At 40.3% G+C, this 18,066-nt stretch overlaps 1 protein-coding gene across 1 annotated transcript; it reads right to left on the minus strand.

Annotated features, from left to right (window-relative positions):
* Positions 1-51: 51 nt before the first annotated feature.
* On the minus strand, positions 52-14,989 carry LOC109633990 (myosin heavy chain, fast skeletal muscle-like). The gene is made up of 40 exons (XM_020094205.2): positions 14,856-14,989; positions 14,552-14,764; positions 14,041-14,184; positions 12,900-13,056; positions 12,792-12,819; positions 12,426-12,534; positions 12,253-12,345; positions 12,104-12,167; positions 11,918-12,016; positions 11,281-11,384; positions 11,063-11,201; positions 10,825-10,943; positions 9,701-9,850; positions 9,451-9,621; positions 9,060-9,366; positions 8,459-8,535; positions 7,603-7,690; positions 7,408-7,525; positions 7,200-7,323; positions 6,974-7,110; positions 6,181-6,436; positions 5,838-6,080; positions 5,582-5,758; positions 5,353-5,498; positions 5,180-5,270; positions 4,700-5,089; positions 4,495-4,621; positions 4,303-4,421; positions 4,020-4,216; positions 3,751-3,934; positions 2,687-2,852; positions 2,465-2,589; positions 2,084-2,392; positions 1,786-1,989; positions 1,398-1,523; positions 1,145-1,315; positions 938-1,042; positions 753-848; positions 524-655; positions 52-437 (listed from the first exon to the last, which is right to left on the minus strand). Exons 2-40 carry the CDS (start codon positions 14,753-14,755, stop codon positions 417-419), a joined length of 5,817 nt encoding a protein of 1,938 aa, XP_019949764.2. The 5' UTR covers positions 14,756-14,764; positions 14,856-14,989; the 3' UTR covers positions 52-416.
* Between the last annotated feature and the right edge of the window lie 3,077 nt (positions 14,990-18,066).

Below are 18,066 nucleotides of genomic sequence, written 5' to 3' on the forward strand. Positions count from 1 at the left end.
ATAATAAAACATTCCTAGACTAATACATGAAACCACACAAAGGGATTTTCTCTAATATTTTAATGCAATTAAGGCAACATACATCAACTACCACAAAATAAAACATTGCAGTCAATTCCAGATGCTAATCATCATTGTGCACTACTTCATATTTAATGCCAGACTGTGTACAATTTGACAGCAACACAACAATGCTAAATGACGGGCAGGCAGCAGAGACGAATGAAAAGGATCACGTAGCCTGCAATGGGACTGTTTTTTTTTTCTGTGAACAAAACTTTAACTGTCGGATCACAATAAATTATTCACATTGTGGCTTTAAATAAAAATATAAACACATATTAGATTAAGAGTATGTTGCATACTAGCTTCAGAGACACAGCAGACTTTATCTTCCTTACAGCAGCGTATCACGACTACTCTCCGTTGTCTTTTGCCTGATGGAGGAGAAAGTGAGAAAGACAAAGAAGTTATTATGTCTATCAACATTTTGTAATATGTAACTAGAAGCTGAGTGACTCACTTTTCCCATGTCGCGACTCTTGACTCTCATTTTATTGATTTGGGACTCTGCGATGTCTGCGCGCTCTTCAGCCTCTTCCAGCTCGTGCTGCACCTTTCTCAGCTTGGTCAGATGAGTGTTGGCCTGTGCCTCCTGTCAGAGGCCAAACAAGCGATTCATAAATATCTCCAAATGTCACAGAAAACATTTATTCAGATCGATGGTTGACTGAAATAAAAAAGTCACTCACAGCTTCTTCAGCTTGCCTCTTGTACACTTTGACCTTCAGCTGGAGTTTGTCCACCAGCTCCTGGAGTCTCAGCATGTTTTTCTTGTCTTCATCAGACTAAAATACATACGTCACATCTGAAGAACAACTGAAACAGCTTTTGTATGAAAAGGAAAAACTTAGTTTACCATTAACCATTAGATTACCTGATAGGTGAGCTCCTTAATCTTACGCTCAAGTTTGCGAACACCCTTCACAGCATCCGATCCGTGCCGTTGTTCTGCTTCAAGCTCATTCTCAAGTTCTCGCACCTGCGATAGAGTTGACAATATTTCTTTCACAGATTTTATTGGTAAAACAAGAGCCTGTCGTTCTCAAGCAGTGTTTGCTTTTTTGTGATTTGAATCCATTACCCTTGCTTCCAGTTTTTGGAGCTGCTTCTTTCCACCCTTCAGGGCCAGGTTCTCTGCCTCATCAAGTCGCTGCTGCAGGTCCTTCACCGTCACCTCCATGTTCTTCTTCATCCTCTCTAGATGAGTGCTGGTGTCCTGCTCCTTCTTCAGCTCCTCAGCCATCATGGCGGCCTGGAACATTGACTTCAATGGTGAGCAGATTTCTGCTTTTTGACAAGTTGAAATAGTCAGAAAACCTACATGGAGCTCTTACATCAGTGATGGCCTTCTTTGCTTTCTCCTCAGCGTTCCTGGCAGCTTGGACACTATCATCCATCTCGCCCTGAATCTGAGACAGATCAGCCTCCAACTTCTTGCGACTGTTGAGGAGGCTGGTGTTCTGTAATAGATTAGATTTGTTTGACTTTAGAGTACTTAACTATAAAGACCTCAAGGTTTCCTTTATGATATTTTATATAGCAGTATAATACAGTATATGTACATTCCAAATTAATCTAATGCCTTGATATTGTGAGATAGGCCATACAATGGCTCTGACACTTGCTGTGTAAATGCACCACCTGCTGAGCCTAGTTTGGTATTTTTTTAGTACTTTTCCACCAAACGAAGAAAACTTGATAAAAGACAGAGTAGAATTGAACCTGTGAGTGAAGGAGCTGGACTCTCTCACTGGCGTCCAGCAGCTCCTGCTCCGCTAACTTGCGGCTCCTCTCGGTTTGCTCCAGAGCCGCTCGGATTTCCTCCATTTCAGCCTGCATTAGGTTGCTCCTGCGCTCAGACATGGCAACCTGCTCTTTCATGTCATCGTTGATTCTCAGGACGTCGTCAAGGTGAATCTGAACTTCCTGCACGGTCAAGTAAAAACAGTGTCTTCCTGGTGTACGCGTCAATGAAGGAAACATGTTGCTCACTGTGTACAGGTTCTTATGTTCGACTCACTTTGAGCTGAACTTGAATGTTCCTCAGTTGTTTCTGGGCCTCGGCCGCCTGCCTGTTGGCATGGCTCAGCTGGATCTCCATCTCATTCAGGTCTCCCTCCATCTTCTTCTTCACTCTCAGGGCATCGTTCCTGCTCCGCACCTCAGCGTCCAGATTACTTTGCATCGAGTCAATGATTCGTTGGCTGTTTCTCTTCAGCTGTTCAATCTCTTCGTCCTTCTCTGCGATCTTCTTTTCCACCTCAGACTTTACCTGGTTCAGCTCCAGCTGGATTCGTAGGATCTTGGATTCCTCATGCTCCATGGAGGCCTGATTAAAGAGGGAGCGTGCAGTTTAAATGTTTAAATATAAATGATTTATGTATTTTTTTCGTTTACCTACCTCTGCCTCCTCCAGAGCAGTCTGAGACTCTAACTTCTCCTGCTCAGCCTGTTTCTTTGATTTCTCCAGCTCATGGATGGTTTTCCCTGTTTCTCCCAACTGTTCTGTGAGATCCACGACTTCCTCTGCAACAGAAGGAAAATATGACAATGCTCTACCATTCCTCTGCAAAGAGAAGATTGGTTACAGCATTACTGTAAATAAAAAAGAGTGCTGATATACGTTGCAGGTTTTTATTTTCCCGTTTGAAGGTCTCCAGGTGTTCCATGCACTCTTCGAAGGCATTTTTCATCTTGAAGTTCTCGGTACCTAAAGAGCGCACCTCTTTTAGAGCTGACTCTAGCTCGGCTTGACCTTCCTCATATTTCTGCTTCCACTCAGCCACAACCTATGGAAAGACATTAGAGAGTTAAATATTTAAAACTTTTTGTTTGGAGTGTTTGACATTCTGGTGTGTATTTGTGCAAAAGGAACAACTATCAGTGTCACCTGGAGTTTTGAAATCAAGGTTTCCCTCAACATTGTCATGAATAGCCTCACTTGATAATTTATAGTAGCCAAGTTCCATTGGGGTTGAAAACCTTCTTTGCAAGAGACATCTGGTAAAGACTCAGTAGCAGCAACATTACACAGACTCTGACAATTCTGATTTGCTAGAGATGCCTGAACATGAATGTGCAGGAAAGACGTTAATGCTGCTTCTGGTGCCTGTCATGATACAGATCTTCTTGGGCTTGATGGCTTTGTTACCTCTGCCATGGAAGTTATGTCTTTGTCCCTTCTTCCCTTCCAGAAAATTATTTATAGCTCTTGATAAAAAAAAACAAGCATATTTAGAGGATTTATATTCATGAGTGTATGCAAATTGGTGCAGCTTCATACTTTAAAGGGACTGATGGGTCTTGTCGGAGGTCGGCTTTCTAATGAGTACTGCTCTTGTGATCACAGCATGATGGTATTATCTTTTAGGGACTTAACAATTTACAGCATTTATAGCAAAAATTCAATCTTGCATGGCTGCTTTAGCCAAACCACTTGATTGTGGAAATAAATGCATAAATTAGACACAAATCTCATTTGTGTAGCTTATTCAAGTGAATAAATAAACACCCACAACATTGTTCTTATCAACAACTGCTGCATTGTGTCATATAAGCCTCGCTACAGCAAAGAGTAAGGGAGGTACAATTCCTGACTTGGGCAAACTGCACAAAGTTGAAGATTTGTTTCGGTTTTTCAATGGACTACAAAAATGAGAAGTAACTGGGTGGTTGGCAATTTCAAACCTTGTCAAAATTTCTTTGCCTCTTGTCCAAGGCAGCAGCAGCAGCATTGGACCTCTCAGCATCCACCATCAAGTCCTCCACCTCTCCCTGCAGCCGCTGTTTGGTCTTTTCCAGAGAGGAACACTTGGAGTTAACTGCCTCCACGGCTTCTTCTGCATCCTGTAGACGCAGAGCAAGCTTCTTCCTGTGGGAAAAAATATATATTGTTTATCGTATCATAAGGTCAGATGAGATTATGTCCTGTTTTAGACCAACGTGGTTGAACTTACTTAGCCTCCTCAAGCTCTTCAGTGCGTTGGATGGCATCAGTCTCGTACTTCGTTCTCCACTGAGCCACCTCGCTGTTTGCCTTGGAGAGGCAGCGGTGCAGCTCCGCTTTGGCCTCCTGCTCCTCCTCGTACTGCTCTCTCAGCAGCTCACAGTCGTGTCGAGCTGACTGCAAACTATGAGCCAGGGCATTTTTTGCCTAAAGAGACATTTCAGAACCAAGCATTAACACTGAGCTACATCTTTAAATGTCAACCACGCTTGACTCTTTTTGCCAGACCGTACCTTCACCTCCTCCTCATTAAATCTTTTCAGCTCCTCGATCTGCTGAATGTAGGCCTGCTTTCCTCGAGTTAGCTGTGACGATAGGGAGTCTTTTTCTTCAAGCTGGCGCGACATTTCACCTGGATGATAAATGCCAGTTAAATAAGAGCCAGTTTGTCTGTAAATGTATGTGTCTACTGACAAATTCAGTACCATTTTCTGTCTGCAGCCGAGCTTTTTGACTTGAAAGGTCATTTATGAGTCTCTGATGCTCCTCCTCCTTGGTTTTTACCTCATTCAGTTGATCTTCAAGTGAACGGCACATTTTCTCCAAATGTATCTTTTGAAAAAGAAAATATTCACTTGTTATCTCCCTAAATGATAATGAACATGAAAAAACAATGATGAATATAATAACCTTTGCTTTAGCCATGGTTTCCATATTGCTTGATAGGTCATCCATCTCCAGCCTGAACTCGCTCTTTTCCTTCTCCAGTTTCTGCCTGACCCTCTGGATGTTATCTAGCTGCTCTCCCAGCTCAGCAATGCTGTCTGCGTGTTTCTTACGCAGGGCCGCCGAAGTGGCGTCGTGCTGCAGCGAACACTCTTCCAGCTCCCTCCGTAGTTTGAGGAACTCAGCTTCCCGTTTCTTGTTCATCTCAGACTGAGCAGCGCTCGCTCCCCCAGCCTCCTCCAGCCGCTCGGTGATCTCCTCCAGCTCCCTGGACAGATCCGACCTCTGCTTCTCCACTTTGGCTCGAGCTGAACGTTCGGCCTCAATTTCTTCCTCAAGCTCCTCAATTCGGGCCTGAAGATACAATGTAACAATGACGTAATCCTAGAAGTGATTTAGCTTCATAATACCATCTCAAACCCAAGTGAATATTTGAAACTTCACCTGGAGCTCTTTTATTTTCTTCTGCAGCTGTGTGCCGAGAGCTTGTTCATCTTCTATCTTCGTCTGTAGCTGTGAAAACTCAAAGTCTTTCCTGTGAAGTGAAGCTCACTGCTCATCTGTGGTGCACCTACCCAACTTCTACTATATCTACCGACTAAACCATGGCAACTTACTTTTTCAGCTTCTCATCCAGCTGCTGTTTCTCATTTTCCAAATCCATAATTGACTCCTGGGCAAGTTTGAGATCACCCTCCAGCTTCCTCTTGGCCCTTTCCAGATCCACGCGGACCTTCTTCTCTTGTTCCAGTGAACCCTCCAGCTAAAAATACAAACCTTCTCAACACATGCATCTTTACTGGAGCAAATATACTTTACCTTTAGGCCTTTTACCCTGGAACTCACCTCATCTACCTGCTGTTCTAGTTTGGTTTTTGCTTTGGTCAGAGCATTGGTTTTGTCCTCCTCTGACTGCAGGTCGTCCAGTGCTTGCTGATGAGCCTCCTGCAGGGCTCGCTTCTCTTTGGACAGTTTGGCGATGTTCTCATCCTGGCTCATGATTTCCTCACAAAGGTTTTTCACCTACAACCATAAATAAAAACTGATGTGATGGTTTTCCTCCAGAATGTGGACATAGCAATATTAACCAACATAACCTGACCTTGTTTTCCACAGCATGTTTCTCCTTCTCCACTTTGGCTAAGGTGAGCTCCAAGTCATCAATGTCTCTCTTCAGCTCTGAGGACTCATCCTCCAGTTTTCTCTTCTTTGCGGTCAGCTCAGCGTTTATCTCTTCCTCATCCTCCAATCTCTCTGTCACCTCCTTCAGTTTGGCTTCCAGCTGGATCTTGCTTTTGATGAGTCCCTCACATCTCTCCTCTGCATCGAGCAGACTGTCGGCCTCCTGATGTCAAATATTAGTGCACAAAATTACAGCTCAACACTCAGTAAAAGGCAATAAATAATTCTGACATCGTGAAATTTTGCTCTGTGGTATATCTTACTGCTTGGACTTGAAGTAGGAGATCATTCTTCTCTTGTACGATGGAGACCATTTTCTCTTCAAGCTCCCTCCTCCGGTTATCAGATTTAGCCAGATCCTCTTTGAGTTTTGTGAAATCAACCTTCATTTGGGCCATTTCCTTCTCAGCCTCTGCACTCTTCAGAAGAGGTTTGAGCTTAAAATACAGCTTCATCCATGGCCAGTGTTTTACGTTCATGAACGAACGGAAGTTATATTGTATGGTGTAGATTGCCTCCCTGTCAAAATAAGACTTGAATAAGTTTGATCTGCAAGTTTCAGCTTGTACAGTTTCATTGTTGTTATTGCACATTTTTGGTGTCTACTTATTGGAATAATTTTGACCTAATCTAAAATTAATTCTAGTATTTTGCTAAAACATGGAACCTCTATAGTATTTACATGCTAGCTAGCACCTTTTTGAAGTATATTCTTATAGGCACAGTGTTGCTTTTCAATGCTGACATTAATATGGGTGGCAGCATTCTCACAAATACAGCATGACCTGAAGGATGTTTATAAAGTTTAGCATGGTAACATCTTGGTCAATGATGTAAACATTCTAATTAGCACTAAACACAAATCTAATTCTGATGTCATGAGTTTAGCAGGTGTGTGATAATATAAAGTAGAAAATGAAAAAAATATATATTTTGACATGGTGTGCTACAACATAATGGGGGACAGGCTACTTTTTGGTCCATGGGAAAAAGTGGAGACACGTATTCCATATGTTGGCATGTAAAGTTGCATTTTAAAGCAGTAGGACTTTTTACTTTCTGGCCATCATCTTCTGGTACTCCAGTCTGACCAGGTATCCACGACACAGAGCCTGAGTGGACATCACAACCTGGGCCAAGCGCTCATCTCTCATCTCCTCTAAAGCTCCCAGCAGGCCAGCTTTAAAAAACACCTGAAATTAGAAATAATTCTTTTTCTGCACAGCTCACTTACTCCTGACAGCTCTGCCATTTAACCAGTGTTATTTTAACATGAGAAAACCTTAGTGTGTCCAAACTTGTACTGGGTGTGATCCACGTCGATTGAGCCCAACAGTTTCTCTGCAGCTTTTTTGTTATCCATAAACTGTCCCTCAGGAACAGCACTAGCATTAAGAATCCTGTACCTGTAGAAGGATTAATAGACCTGACTGAGCATGAGACCAAACATTGTGACATATTTAGATATGAATGAATATTATAAGCTTTACCTCTGCTTGAAGTCACCATAGTGAATTCTGCTTGGAAAACCTTTCCTGCAGATGCGGATGCCCTCCAGTACACCGTTACAGCGGAGCTGGTGGATAACCAGCTGGTTTTCCATAGCACCTATAATGATGGTTATTTTTATTAATGTAGTTCATTTTAGGATGTATATCTAGAAATGAAAAGATGATCAAAACTACCTGGAGTTTTTGTCTCATTTGGAATCAAACATCGCACAAAGTGAGGATGAGTTGTTCTCAGATTGGTCATAAGCTTCCCAAGATTCTCCTGTAAGATTATCAAAACATAAATAAATATGTCAATCTTATTTCTCATTTATAGTATTTAATATCTAATGTTCAGACATGTCTTTGTGTCACTAAAGAAACTGTACAACACTTTGGAAACACATGTATTCACTTAGGATTGACAGTTAGATGAGAAGATGAATGCCACTCTTTGAGATTCAGTGTGTAGGATTTAGGAACATCTAGTGTTGAAGTTGCATGTTGCAGCTAAACACCCCTCACCTCACCCTCCCCTTCCAAAAGTGAAAAAGAACCTGTGGTAGCTTCAGTTGTCATAAAAACTCCAAAGGTGTTCGTTTGTCCTGTCTGGACTAATGTAATAAACATGTAGGCCTCTGAAGAGAGGACCCCTCAATGTAAATATAAAGTATTTGAATATAAAGGGTCTGTTCTGGGGGAAGAAAAACTATAATTCATACAATTTAGATGAAACACACTAGTGAAAACATCATGAGGATTATTCTACATTTAATTTCTGCCAATAATGGTCTGGACCTTTAAGTAAAACAATGCAAGGAATCCACTAAGCATATTTCCTTATGCTTTAAATCTTATTGCTTTATGTAATGTGTGAAAAGCAATAAAAATACCACAGAGCTTTTACGATGTTTTGGTTTAATTTTGTTTTAAGTGTGCTCACTGTTACCAAGTCTCTTCAAGGTTTCCAGACATATTAAATGGTGTCTTTCGAAGAATATGTGAGGAAATGTTATTCTACAATATGTTATTCTGTACTAATTTGTCTCACCCTGAACAGAGCCGACACCGTTTGGAAAGATGCTCCTTTCTTCTTGGTTCCTTTCTTGGTTCCTCCTGCAGCTGCATCTACATTACATGCGATATAAAAATACTCAGCAGTGTTTGGCTTTGATAGATTATACAGATTTTGTATGTTTCGATGTAACATTGATAACCAGAAATCACCACTCTACCTGCTCTCCTTCTGCAAACTAACTTTGTCCCTTTTTCTGCATTTCCATATTGATGCAGATCAAATTAGAGTAGACTTATATCATATATGCAGTATTTAATTACAGGAATTGAATTTTTATTTTTATTGCATTTATCATCAGAGTGAATTTGACCTTCATTGTTGAATCCAAGTGAACCTCTCTACCAAAAAAAAAAAAAAAAATCCCTAATGACTTTCCTGAGAAATCATATTCACGAGAGTGGGACAGATGAACAAAACACCTGAAAAAAGTAAGTCATGGAGCAAATGGATTAAAACGTGGGTTCAAGTTTTTACTTCTTGGCTTTTAAATCAGCAAGTTATTACTAAAATCTCCCCAGAACAGTATGAGGGGGCAATCATACACAGTCAGTCAAATTATTCAAAACAACGTTACCCTCTGATCCGGAGAAGCTTGCGTAGAACATGGCCATTATTTTGACCGATGACTTCTGGTAAAGCTGCACCACGGACTCGTTCAGCGGGTCTTTGTTCTTGTCCAGCCACCCGGTGACGTTGTAGTCCACCATGCCGGCGTAGTGCATCAGGGTGAGGTGAGCCTCCGGCTTCCCCTTCACTGCTTTCGGCTTCAGGAAGCAGCTGTTCTTACCAAGATGTTGGTCATAGAGTTTGTTCTTGAAGGACACGTCTGTTGATTTTGGGAACATGCACTCCTCCTCAAGAATGGAGAAGATCCCCATCGGCTGGGAAACAAAACCATTTTCATTTAAACAGTTGCAGGATTTTAATCCGATATTTAAAGGTTTAATATTTTAAGGACCCAATACCTTTTCAATGAGCTCGATGCAGGCTGCCAGGTCCATACCAAAGTCAATGAACTCCCAATCAATCCCTTCCTTTTTGTATTCTTCTTGCTCCAGCACAAACATGTGGTGGTTGAAAAACTGTTGCAGCTTCTCATTAGTGAAATTAATGCAGAGTTGCTCCATGCTGTTGTACTGAAGAAAAATCATAAACATCACATTTACATTCATCTGTGTCTGTGGGAAAAATATAAAACACATTTTACACACTCACGTCAAAGATCTCAAAACCGGCGATGTCGAGAACGCCGATGAAATGTTGTCTGGGTTGTTTTGTGTCCAGCTGCTGGTTGATCCGTATCACCATCCACAGAAACATCTTCTCATACACAGATTTTGCGAGAGCGCCAATGGAGTTGTGCACCTGAAAAGAGGGAAAGTTAAAAAGTTAAAAATACTGGGGCCTACAGATACTTGGGTGACACCAGAGGAGCAGCATGGAGGTATTTTATGTCTTTTTCTTTTTTTTACATTTGAAGAAGTGGTTGTAGCTAACGTCAATTGTTTTTTATTTGGCTGCAGTGCTGTTTACCCCTGAAACTCCAGGAGTGTTTTGTGGAATCAAACACTTCACCCACCCCTTCATCAGCATAGTGGTGAGTAGATTTTTCTGTGAACTATGCCATTAAGTATGTTGCTTTTTGATTTGATTTTCACTTAAAATGTTCACATTTTTGATATTTCCATCCTTACTTTTAGTCATATTTCTCAATATTGTATATTATCATTGTTATTGCCCATGCTATCTTTTGTATAAACATTGTTAGTGTCACATCTTTTTCCTTCTTTCCTTCTATAACTACTTCTACCAGGGAGGAAATGTTTTCACCCTTGTCAGCTTGTTTGTTTGTTTGTGGGTAAATTGTTTTATTAAGATAGTTTTGCATTTCCTGTATTAATTGCTGTACAAACAATTAATAAAAATAATAATTATAAAATATTTAACTGTGTAGGAGCTTGACAGTAAGTGGACAAATTACCATTAAACTTTAATATAGTGTTTGTATTTAATATTTGGTGTCAAACTGTTTGTTATGTCTCAGGCCTCAGTAGACAATACTTTGCCAGGATTGGACAGCAGCCATATTTCCCCGATTCAGTTTATTCTCTAATATGTCCTTTAAGGTATAGTTTCTATCACAGTGACGTTTGTTCAAGTGCTCATGTCTCTGAAAAGTTTTTGTTGCTATTAAAGACAGAGTGAAACACCAATAATATTTAACGTCCAATATATGAAAAGAAAATGTCCAGTGGCTCATGTCAGACAATCTAATCTGTCACTTTACAATGGTTAGATGAGATATATGAACACGACTAAATGGATTTTTAATGTCTCACCTGCTGCACATTTTGACTTTTGGTAACATATTCATTTCCGACCTTAACTCTGGGATAACAGAGGTTCTTGAGCAGATCAGCAGAGTTCAGGCCCATCAGATACGCTGCCTTATCAGCTTCTGCAGTGAAAGAAAAAAAGAAAAGAACAAAAAGCCTTAGTTTAGTATTATCATTTGTGCCTTTTTTCCCCCTTTATTTGCATGACAGTGCTGTATAAGCTTTGATGGATAATCCTCACCCTCTGTGCCATCGGGCTCCGCCTGCTCCTCCCGCTGTTTCTGCTTAAACTTCATGTTCCCATAATGCATCACAGCGCCAGTCAGCTTATAAATGGACATTTTCTCCTCAGCAGTGAAACCCAGAATATCAAAGGCTTCCTATATAAGAGAAAGAAAAATCTCATATTTAAATCAGCTGACAGAGGAAGCTCTGTGTGCTTTCACTGAGTCAACTCACGTCTGTAGCCATTAACTCATCTGCGTCGTTGATGCTTTTCACGCTGATTTCTCCCTGACTGATGAAGGCAAAGTCGTAGGGGTTGGTGGTGATGAGGAGCAGATCTTCAGTGAAACATATCAGATTAAAATCTTCTTGCATTCTTTTACTGAATCCAATTTTCAATAAATTAAATCTAATTTATTCATATGATTCTACTCCTTTATCTTATTTTAAACAATATTATACAGATTTATCTTTTTTTATTTATTTACCTCATTGCTTCCACTCTTTTATGTTGCTCTTTTAAATCTTTTTTTATTTTGCTCTTTTTGACTAATTTTGCTTTTTGAGTTAAATTTTATCTCCTTGTTGTTTATACACAGCACCTTAAAACTATCTCTGGGATACAATGTCTATCACTGGTTGTTTACTAGAAACTATATACATACATTATATAATATACATATTATATATATTTTTTTAAATTATGACCTTCTTCTCAATAACAACTTGATTCTTGCAACATTGCGACTTTATTCTCAAAATCTATTTTTCCTCTTCAATAAGGCCCTACAACTACAAATAAGAGTATGCATCTGATTTCTGCATCTGAGTAAATATTAGAAAAAGAAGAATTTAACAAAACAAAGAGTACCAATAAGTTCAGGCTTCTTGTTACAAGTGAGCTGATAGAAGATGTGATAACTCCTCTCGGCCACAAGCTGAAATGTCACTCTTGATTTTTCCAGCAGGTCTTTAGGAAGGAAAATAAAAAAAAAAGTAACTTTATCTGTCAATAACATTTTGAATGATATTCAATAAAACATCTGAATAAACTTACACGTTTCAATATCTGCAGATGCCAGTTTACCAGTCGTGCCAAAGTGTATTCGAATGAATTTACCCTATTGAAAAAAACAAGACGATGTGACTGCCTGTGGTAAATAAACTGCTGAAGAATCAATTCTAAATGAAGTCGGGCTCACTCACAAAGCGAGAGGAGTTGTCATTCCTCACAGTCTTGGCATTCCCAAAAGCCTCCAGCAGGGGGTTGGCTTGGATGATTTGATCCTCCAGAGTTCCCTGTTGAAGAGGACACCCGTCAATCCGACCCCTGTGTCCCCTCTGAGAAACCAACCACTGAAAACCCTCCGTGAGCTCACCTTCATTTTACTGCTCATCTCCTTCTTCTTCTCTGCAGACACTGCGATTGTCGCAAAGTACTGAATGACACGTTTGGTGTTGACCGTCTTGCCTGCACCTGATTCTCCACTGATCAAAATCCAAAACATATTCACACTTTTTGATTATTGCTAAGAGGTTATGTTTTCACCCCAGTCTGTTGGTTGGTTTGTCAATAGTACACTCTTAAACTACTGAATGAATTTCAAAACTTAGGAAGCATGGGAAATTAGACAGAACCGATAAAATGTTTGCGTGGATCCGAACAAAGGGGTGGAGCCAGGATTTATTTCACCACTTGCTTTAACAAAGCGAGAATATTTTTTCAAAACCTCTGCTCTACTTACGTGATGAGTATTGACTGATTCTCACGATCTGTGGGACACAAAAAGATACAGTTACCTGCTGATGACACCTCTCATTCTGTTGTTTGTACTTTTGCACTGTAATTGTACCGGTCAGCATGAACTGGTAGGCGTTATCAGACAAGGCGAAGATGTGAGGGGGAACCTCCATCCTCTTTTTCCCTCTGTAGGCCTGCACCACCTCTGGGTTGTAGACCGGCAGCCATTTGTAAGGGTTGACGGTCACGCAGAAGAGTCCAGAGTAGGTCTGCGTGGAAAACACAGGTGCATTTATGAAGTCTCCGATTTTTCTCTCATGCGACACGATGAGTCCACGTTGTGATAAAACAAGTAAAACAAAGCAGGATTTAACAGAGTGTCACATTTTTCTTAAACACAAGCCATCATTTTGTGGAACAGTGTTATTTCATGATCTGTTTGTGTATTTCATATTGCCATCTTGTGTAGTGGGGTTATAGGAAGGCACGAACAAAACAATATGTACCAACATCTCTGTCTTCACCTACAACTATAGAAATAAAAAAAGTCAGTACCGTTTAATGCAGAGCCAGGATTGGGCATAAGCAAGTGCCTGTGGACACAAGAGGGGGCTCAAGAGCACTCAAAGTATCTGCCTAAAGTTATCTCCCACTGCCAATGTCGGAGGAACATAGCTGCACCAATAAAAGTGACAGTAGGTGTGTTATATTTACAGAAGGTGTGCGAATGATCAAGAATTTTTAGATTTTAATAGTATTGGCCATACTGAGGGGGCTCCTCCAAAATAAAATTATTCTCATTGCTCCATGACAGCTTCAGGCTGGCAATGCACCATTTCCAGTATTAACACCAATACACAATAAATCATCTATTTTGTGTTTGGTTTGTCGTAGACTGAGGATAATTGGAGGAAGAGATGTCAGAGTTACAGTGGCTGAAAACTAAGATGTTGAAAGATGGAGTCATGGATCGCTTCAGCCAAGTGAGTCACCTTTTGAATTATTCTTTCATTAAGATAAACCAATTGTTTTTTGTAAACAGGATGATGTTACACATTTAACTTCCAGATAATGCTGTAACTGAAAAAAATGGATTCATAAGTCACAAAACAAAAAATAAATGAAATAATCCTGTGTCATTTGCACTTTTTTCCACATGATTTAAACAGATTTTGATGTCTGGCTTTGATTTTTAATTGTGGTTAAACTGGGTCCATCTGACTGGCATCTTCTATGTTTCTGGTGTGACTCACGTAGATCATCCAGGCTGCGTAGCGCTCCTTCAGGTTGAACAGCACCGCGGGCTCGTGGAGGTGCGTCATCATCACCATGTCCTCGATCTTATCAAACTTTGGGGGGTTCATTGGAAACACCTGGTCCTCCCTGACCGTCAAAGTCTGGAAAACAGAGAAGGTAAAACACAGAGTGAAGGTTTAGAGCTCTATGCACCTGAAGACAGCTAAAAGAGGTCAGACACATATTTACGAGTCTTCGCAAACTTTAGGAATATAATGTAAACTGAGATTTTCTCATAAAATATTACTCCTGTGGAAAGCGAAGCAGCAGTTAGAGCTTCAAGGAAAACTTCATGTCTCTGTGCAAAGCCAAAGTACTAAATTCTGCAGCTTTTTATTGCAGCTTCTACAGACAAGCTTTGTAAATTATTTCTCCATCACACTGGGATCAAGTCCATGCTCAGACCAAAAAGCCATTTTCTCTGGCAGAGTTCATTGTCTAATAATAGAATCACTTCAGTCCACCCACTCTGTCGTCAATCGTCTTGACAGTGACTTTGCCGTCCACCCTGTCCTGGATCTGAGCCTTGACGTACAGCTCCTTCTCATCGCTGGCGAAACACGCTGTCTTGCCGTCAAACGGCCGAGACTGAGCCTCCGTTCTCTCCCTCTCAGACTTCCGGAGGAATTGGGCAGCCGGCCCGAAGATTGCCATTTCCCCATCTGCATTCATGTTTTCCCCCTGAGTCAAAGAAAGAAAAACACACCCTCGGCATCCTTTTCATGCTTCTGTGTGGAAAGTGTGAATACATCTAGGAGAGTGTGATACTCACTCACAAAGTTCAGGAGTAAAGTTTGAAAGACTGGTTTTCTTCTTTAGATGCAAACACAGAGAAGAATCCTGCTCAGTAACTCTGATGCACTGAAGGGTTGTGCACTAACCTTCTTGGTTATCCAGCAGCAACAACAATAACCAGCTGCACTGTCCCTTTTTATGTGTCACCATTGTCCTTGGTGTGAACTCTGCTTCCTTTAAATGGGCATGCACCGGTAGAGTTACACAGACCTGTTGCTCATCACGGATGAGGATGGAGCCTGGATTAAGCACAAGATGCAGCTCAGTTATAAATAGTTCTTTCTCGAGACAGCAAAATGTCACATTTGAAGAATGCTGACATATCAGGAACAAAAATAATAAAGTGGTGTACAAGGAGAAAGATGAAGAAAACATGCATCATGTATATTTTATATAAACATAAATCTAGCTGTGAACACACATAAATACACACATGCAAGGTAATTGTATATACAGTATGTAAAACAAGGACATTCAAAGAGCTGCATATAAAATAGAAAAGAAGAGTTGAATTTATATGTGTGTTGTTTGTTAAAGACAATGCAATAAGGAACGTTTAATGTATCTGTGAATTCAATAGTCACTCAGACAACCTTGGAATACCTGATTAGATTTCAGTGGTCAAAGGTCAACGGTCACAGTGACCTCATATGAGTCTCATAAAAATCGAATGTTGACCTGATGTGGATTGAAAAGCACTGGTTGGTGGAGACAAACAACCACAGGGTGGTGATTCTATTTTAATAACGCCAGAGAAAAAAATTGACGTTGTTTTATTACAACTCTGCACGTGGCTGGATTCTCATCCCAACAGATCTCTTTGCTGATATCCTCCAAATTTTTAAACATCAATCTTAACATGATGCTGCAGATTATTCATCTATAAAATATAATAATCTGTGACACATCGTCCACATTCATACAGACGTAAGGTGAATATTTAGCCAACATGTTGTCATGCTGTTACAGCTGCTATTTTGGTGGATAAAGCAGACTGAGGTGATTAGTGCCCGGACACGAACAGACACACAACCTTTAGAAGTGGATTTGAAGAGGATTGATATTATTCCTTTTAGAGGATTATTGCAGGCAGCTGGTGTGGAAACAAAGACCCTCAGAGCCCGAGCGGGATACAGTTGTTTTAACAATGAGACTGAGGCAGCGCTCCAAAGTCAACAGGCCAGTGTGTGAAGTCCATTGTTGCTCATGTGTGTCGTTCTTTGTCGTCGACCAATCGCGGCTCAGAGCGAATACTTGTCAGTTGTTTCTGGCTTGTCGTATGTTATCGAGTCCTGTAGCTGTAATGTCACAGCAAGGTGAGGGAAGGGTTCTGGGTTTTAGCGTCGCGTCTGAGCGGCTTTGTCGGCAGGTTTGAGTTTCACAGTCGCTATCAGCTGCTCGGTAAACATGTCCTCCGTCACCTCGTTTCTCTTTGCAAAGTGCAGTTAAATCAATGTTGAGAAGAGGACGGACCTTTTAAATTGTTTCAGGCCTCACATAAAAACTTTATCATAGGTTTTTAGTCAGTTTGAATGTTACAGGACATTTCAGACCTGAGGCAGTGAGTGATAAATACTATCTGCAGTGGTGAATTAAGTGGATTAATTAAGATCCCTACATTTATGATGACCACGAGGCAAACCTGCACTGAATTAAAAAAGACCAAGAGAACAGTCATGGTAATGTAACATTGGCATCTAGAATGTCACTCAGTAGAGTACATACCTCCAGGGATCAACAGTTCCCTAAATTCAATCAAACTGCAACAAATTGCACAAGTTTTCAGACTTGAACTCCACAAAATGTCAATAAAATGGGTCCAGACGTTCTCCTGGGTTTCTCCAGCCAGAGCCCAACCGATGAGATTGATTCAAGATTTTGGAGTGGAATTCCAGCAAGCATGTGTTCTGCTGGTTGTTAAAGAATATTTATTTTTGTTTTAATGTGAATTTTTGTCTTTATGAGGTGTCTGCCAGGGGGAATTTAGACTGATGACCTCAGTTTTTCTAAAATCCTACTTGCATTTATTCCTGCCTCCAATAATTGAATCTTTATACACTGTCTATGGTACAAAGCAGATATAGTGTTTGCACATTTTCCAGAGGAATGACCTTCAACCCTCCTCAGTTACTGATGACGCTAATGACAATTCATAGAAAACGTATGGAGGTGATAATACTACTCATGACAGTGCTGTTATTTTGGAGGATGATATTAGAGTGGTTGAAAACAGATGCATGTGAGATAAACCTCTGAATCCTGACTGACACATGGTGGTCACACAGTTTTCTTTTAGATCTAAGAAAGAAGAGAGATCAGAGTCAGATAAATTCAATCCTGTGCGTGTCTGTTTCCATCGTCTTAAAAAAGCCCATTTGTGTCAAGTAGATGAAGAAGTCATTAATATTACATCTCTTCGACTCTGCTTTCCAGTGGGACATCCAAGTGCTTTTGATCAACCATGAAAAAAGGACAATGTAACAAAAATAACCCAGTTTTACTCTTTCTTTTTTCAGACAAAGTGTCTTTGTAACTGCGGTGACAGAATGAGGAGGAGACATGTTAGAGAAACATGGAAATGGATGGGTTCATTATTTTATTAATCCAGAATCTGTGTATAAAAATATGATCATTCTACTATTTGCTATAAAAAACATTCTTGCAAACCCTGTGATAAAACTCATAACAGATGAAAATAAATTCATCTTCAAAATAATCTGTGATAGTGTGTTGTATTTCTTTTTTTAATGGATGTAAAGGTTAAGTTAAAAAAAAACAAAGTCTGTGTTAAGGGAGCTCTTCTCCTCCACAGAAAAGTAACTCAAGCTCATTTCCTGGTTTCACATCCATGGTAACTCACTTCCATAGTGGTTGTGTTTTTGTTGTGTGGCTTTTGTATTTGTGTTTTCCGTGTGCTTGTGTGAGGCTTCTTGTCCACGGTAATTTTTGGTTAAGCTTTGTGAATCATTCCGTTATTTGGAATTTTTATGTTATGGAGTTTTGATTTATCATTGTCTGACCTCTGACCTGATTATTTCCTGTTTTACTTTGAAACGTCTTACCTTGTGTGTCTCTCTTACTCTACTTCCTGTCTTTGTCTGATTTTCCTGCTTGTGTGATTGTGCTGTAATGTGTCCCACCTGAATTCAATTATCCCGGCACCTTGAGTGTATAAGCTGTGTCTCAGC

This window comes from Paralichthys olivaceus, chromosome 5 (genome assembly GCF_024713975.1).
Source record: "Paralichthys olivaceus isolate ysfri-2021 chromosome 5, ASM2471397v2, whole genome shotgun sequence".
NCBI lineage: Eukaryota > Metazoa > Chordata > Actinopteri > Pleuronectiformes > Paralichthyidae > Paralichthys > Paralichthys olivaceus.

Bases quoted from the DNA above. Each gene is read 5' to 3' on its own strand.
- LOC109633990 (XM_020094205.2), bottom strand. From the start codon at position 14,755: ATGAATGCAGATGGGGAAATGGCAATCTTCGGGCCGGCTGCCCAATTC. The intron at 9,622-9,700 runs GTGAGTGTGTAA...ATTTTTCTTCAG, and splicing joins CCGGTTTTGAGATCTTTGAC to TACAACAGCATGGAGCAACT. The intron at 2,393-2,464 runs GTAGGTAAACGA...CTCTTTAATCAG, and splicing joins CTGCTCTGGAGGAGGCAGAG to GCCTCCATGGAGCATGAGGA.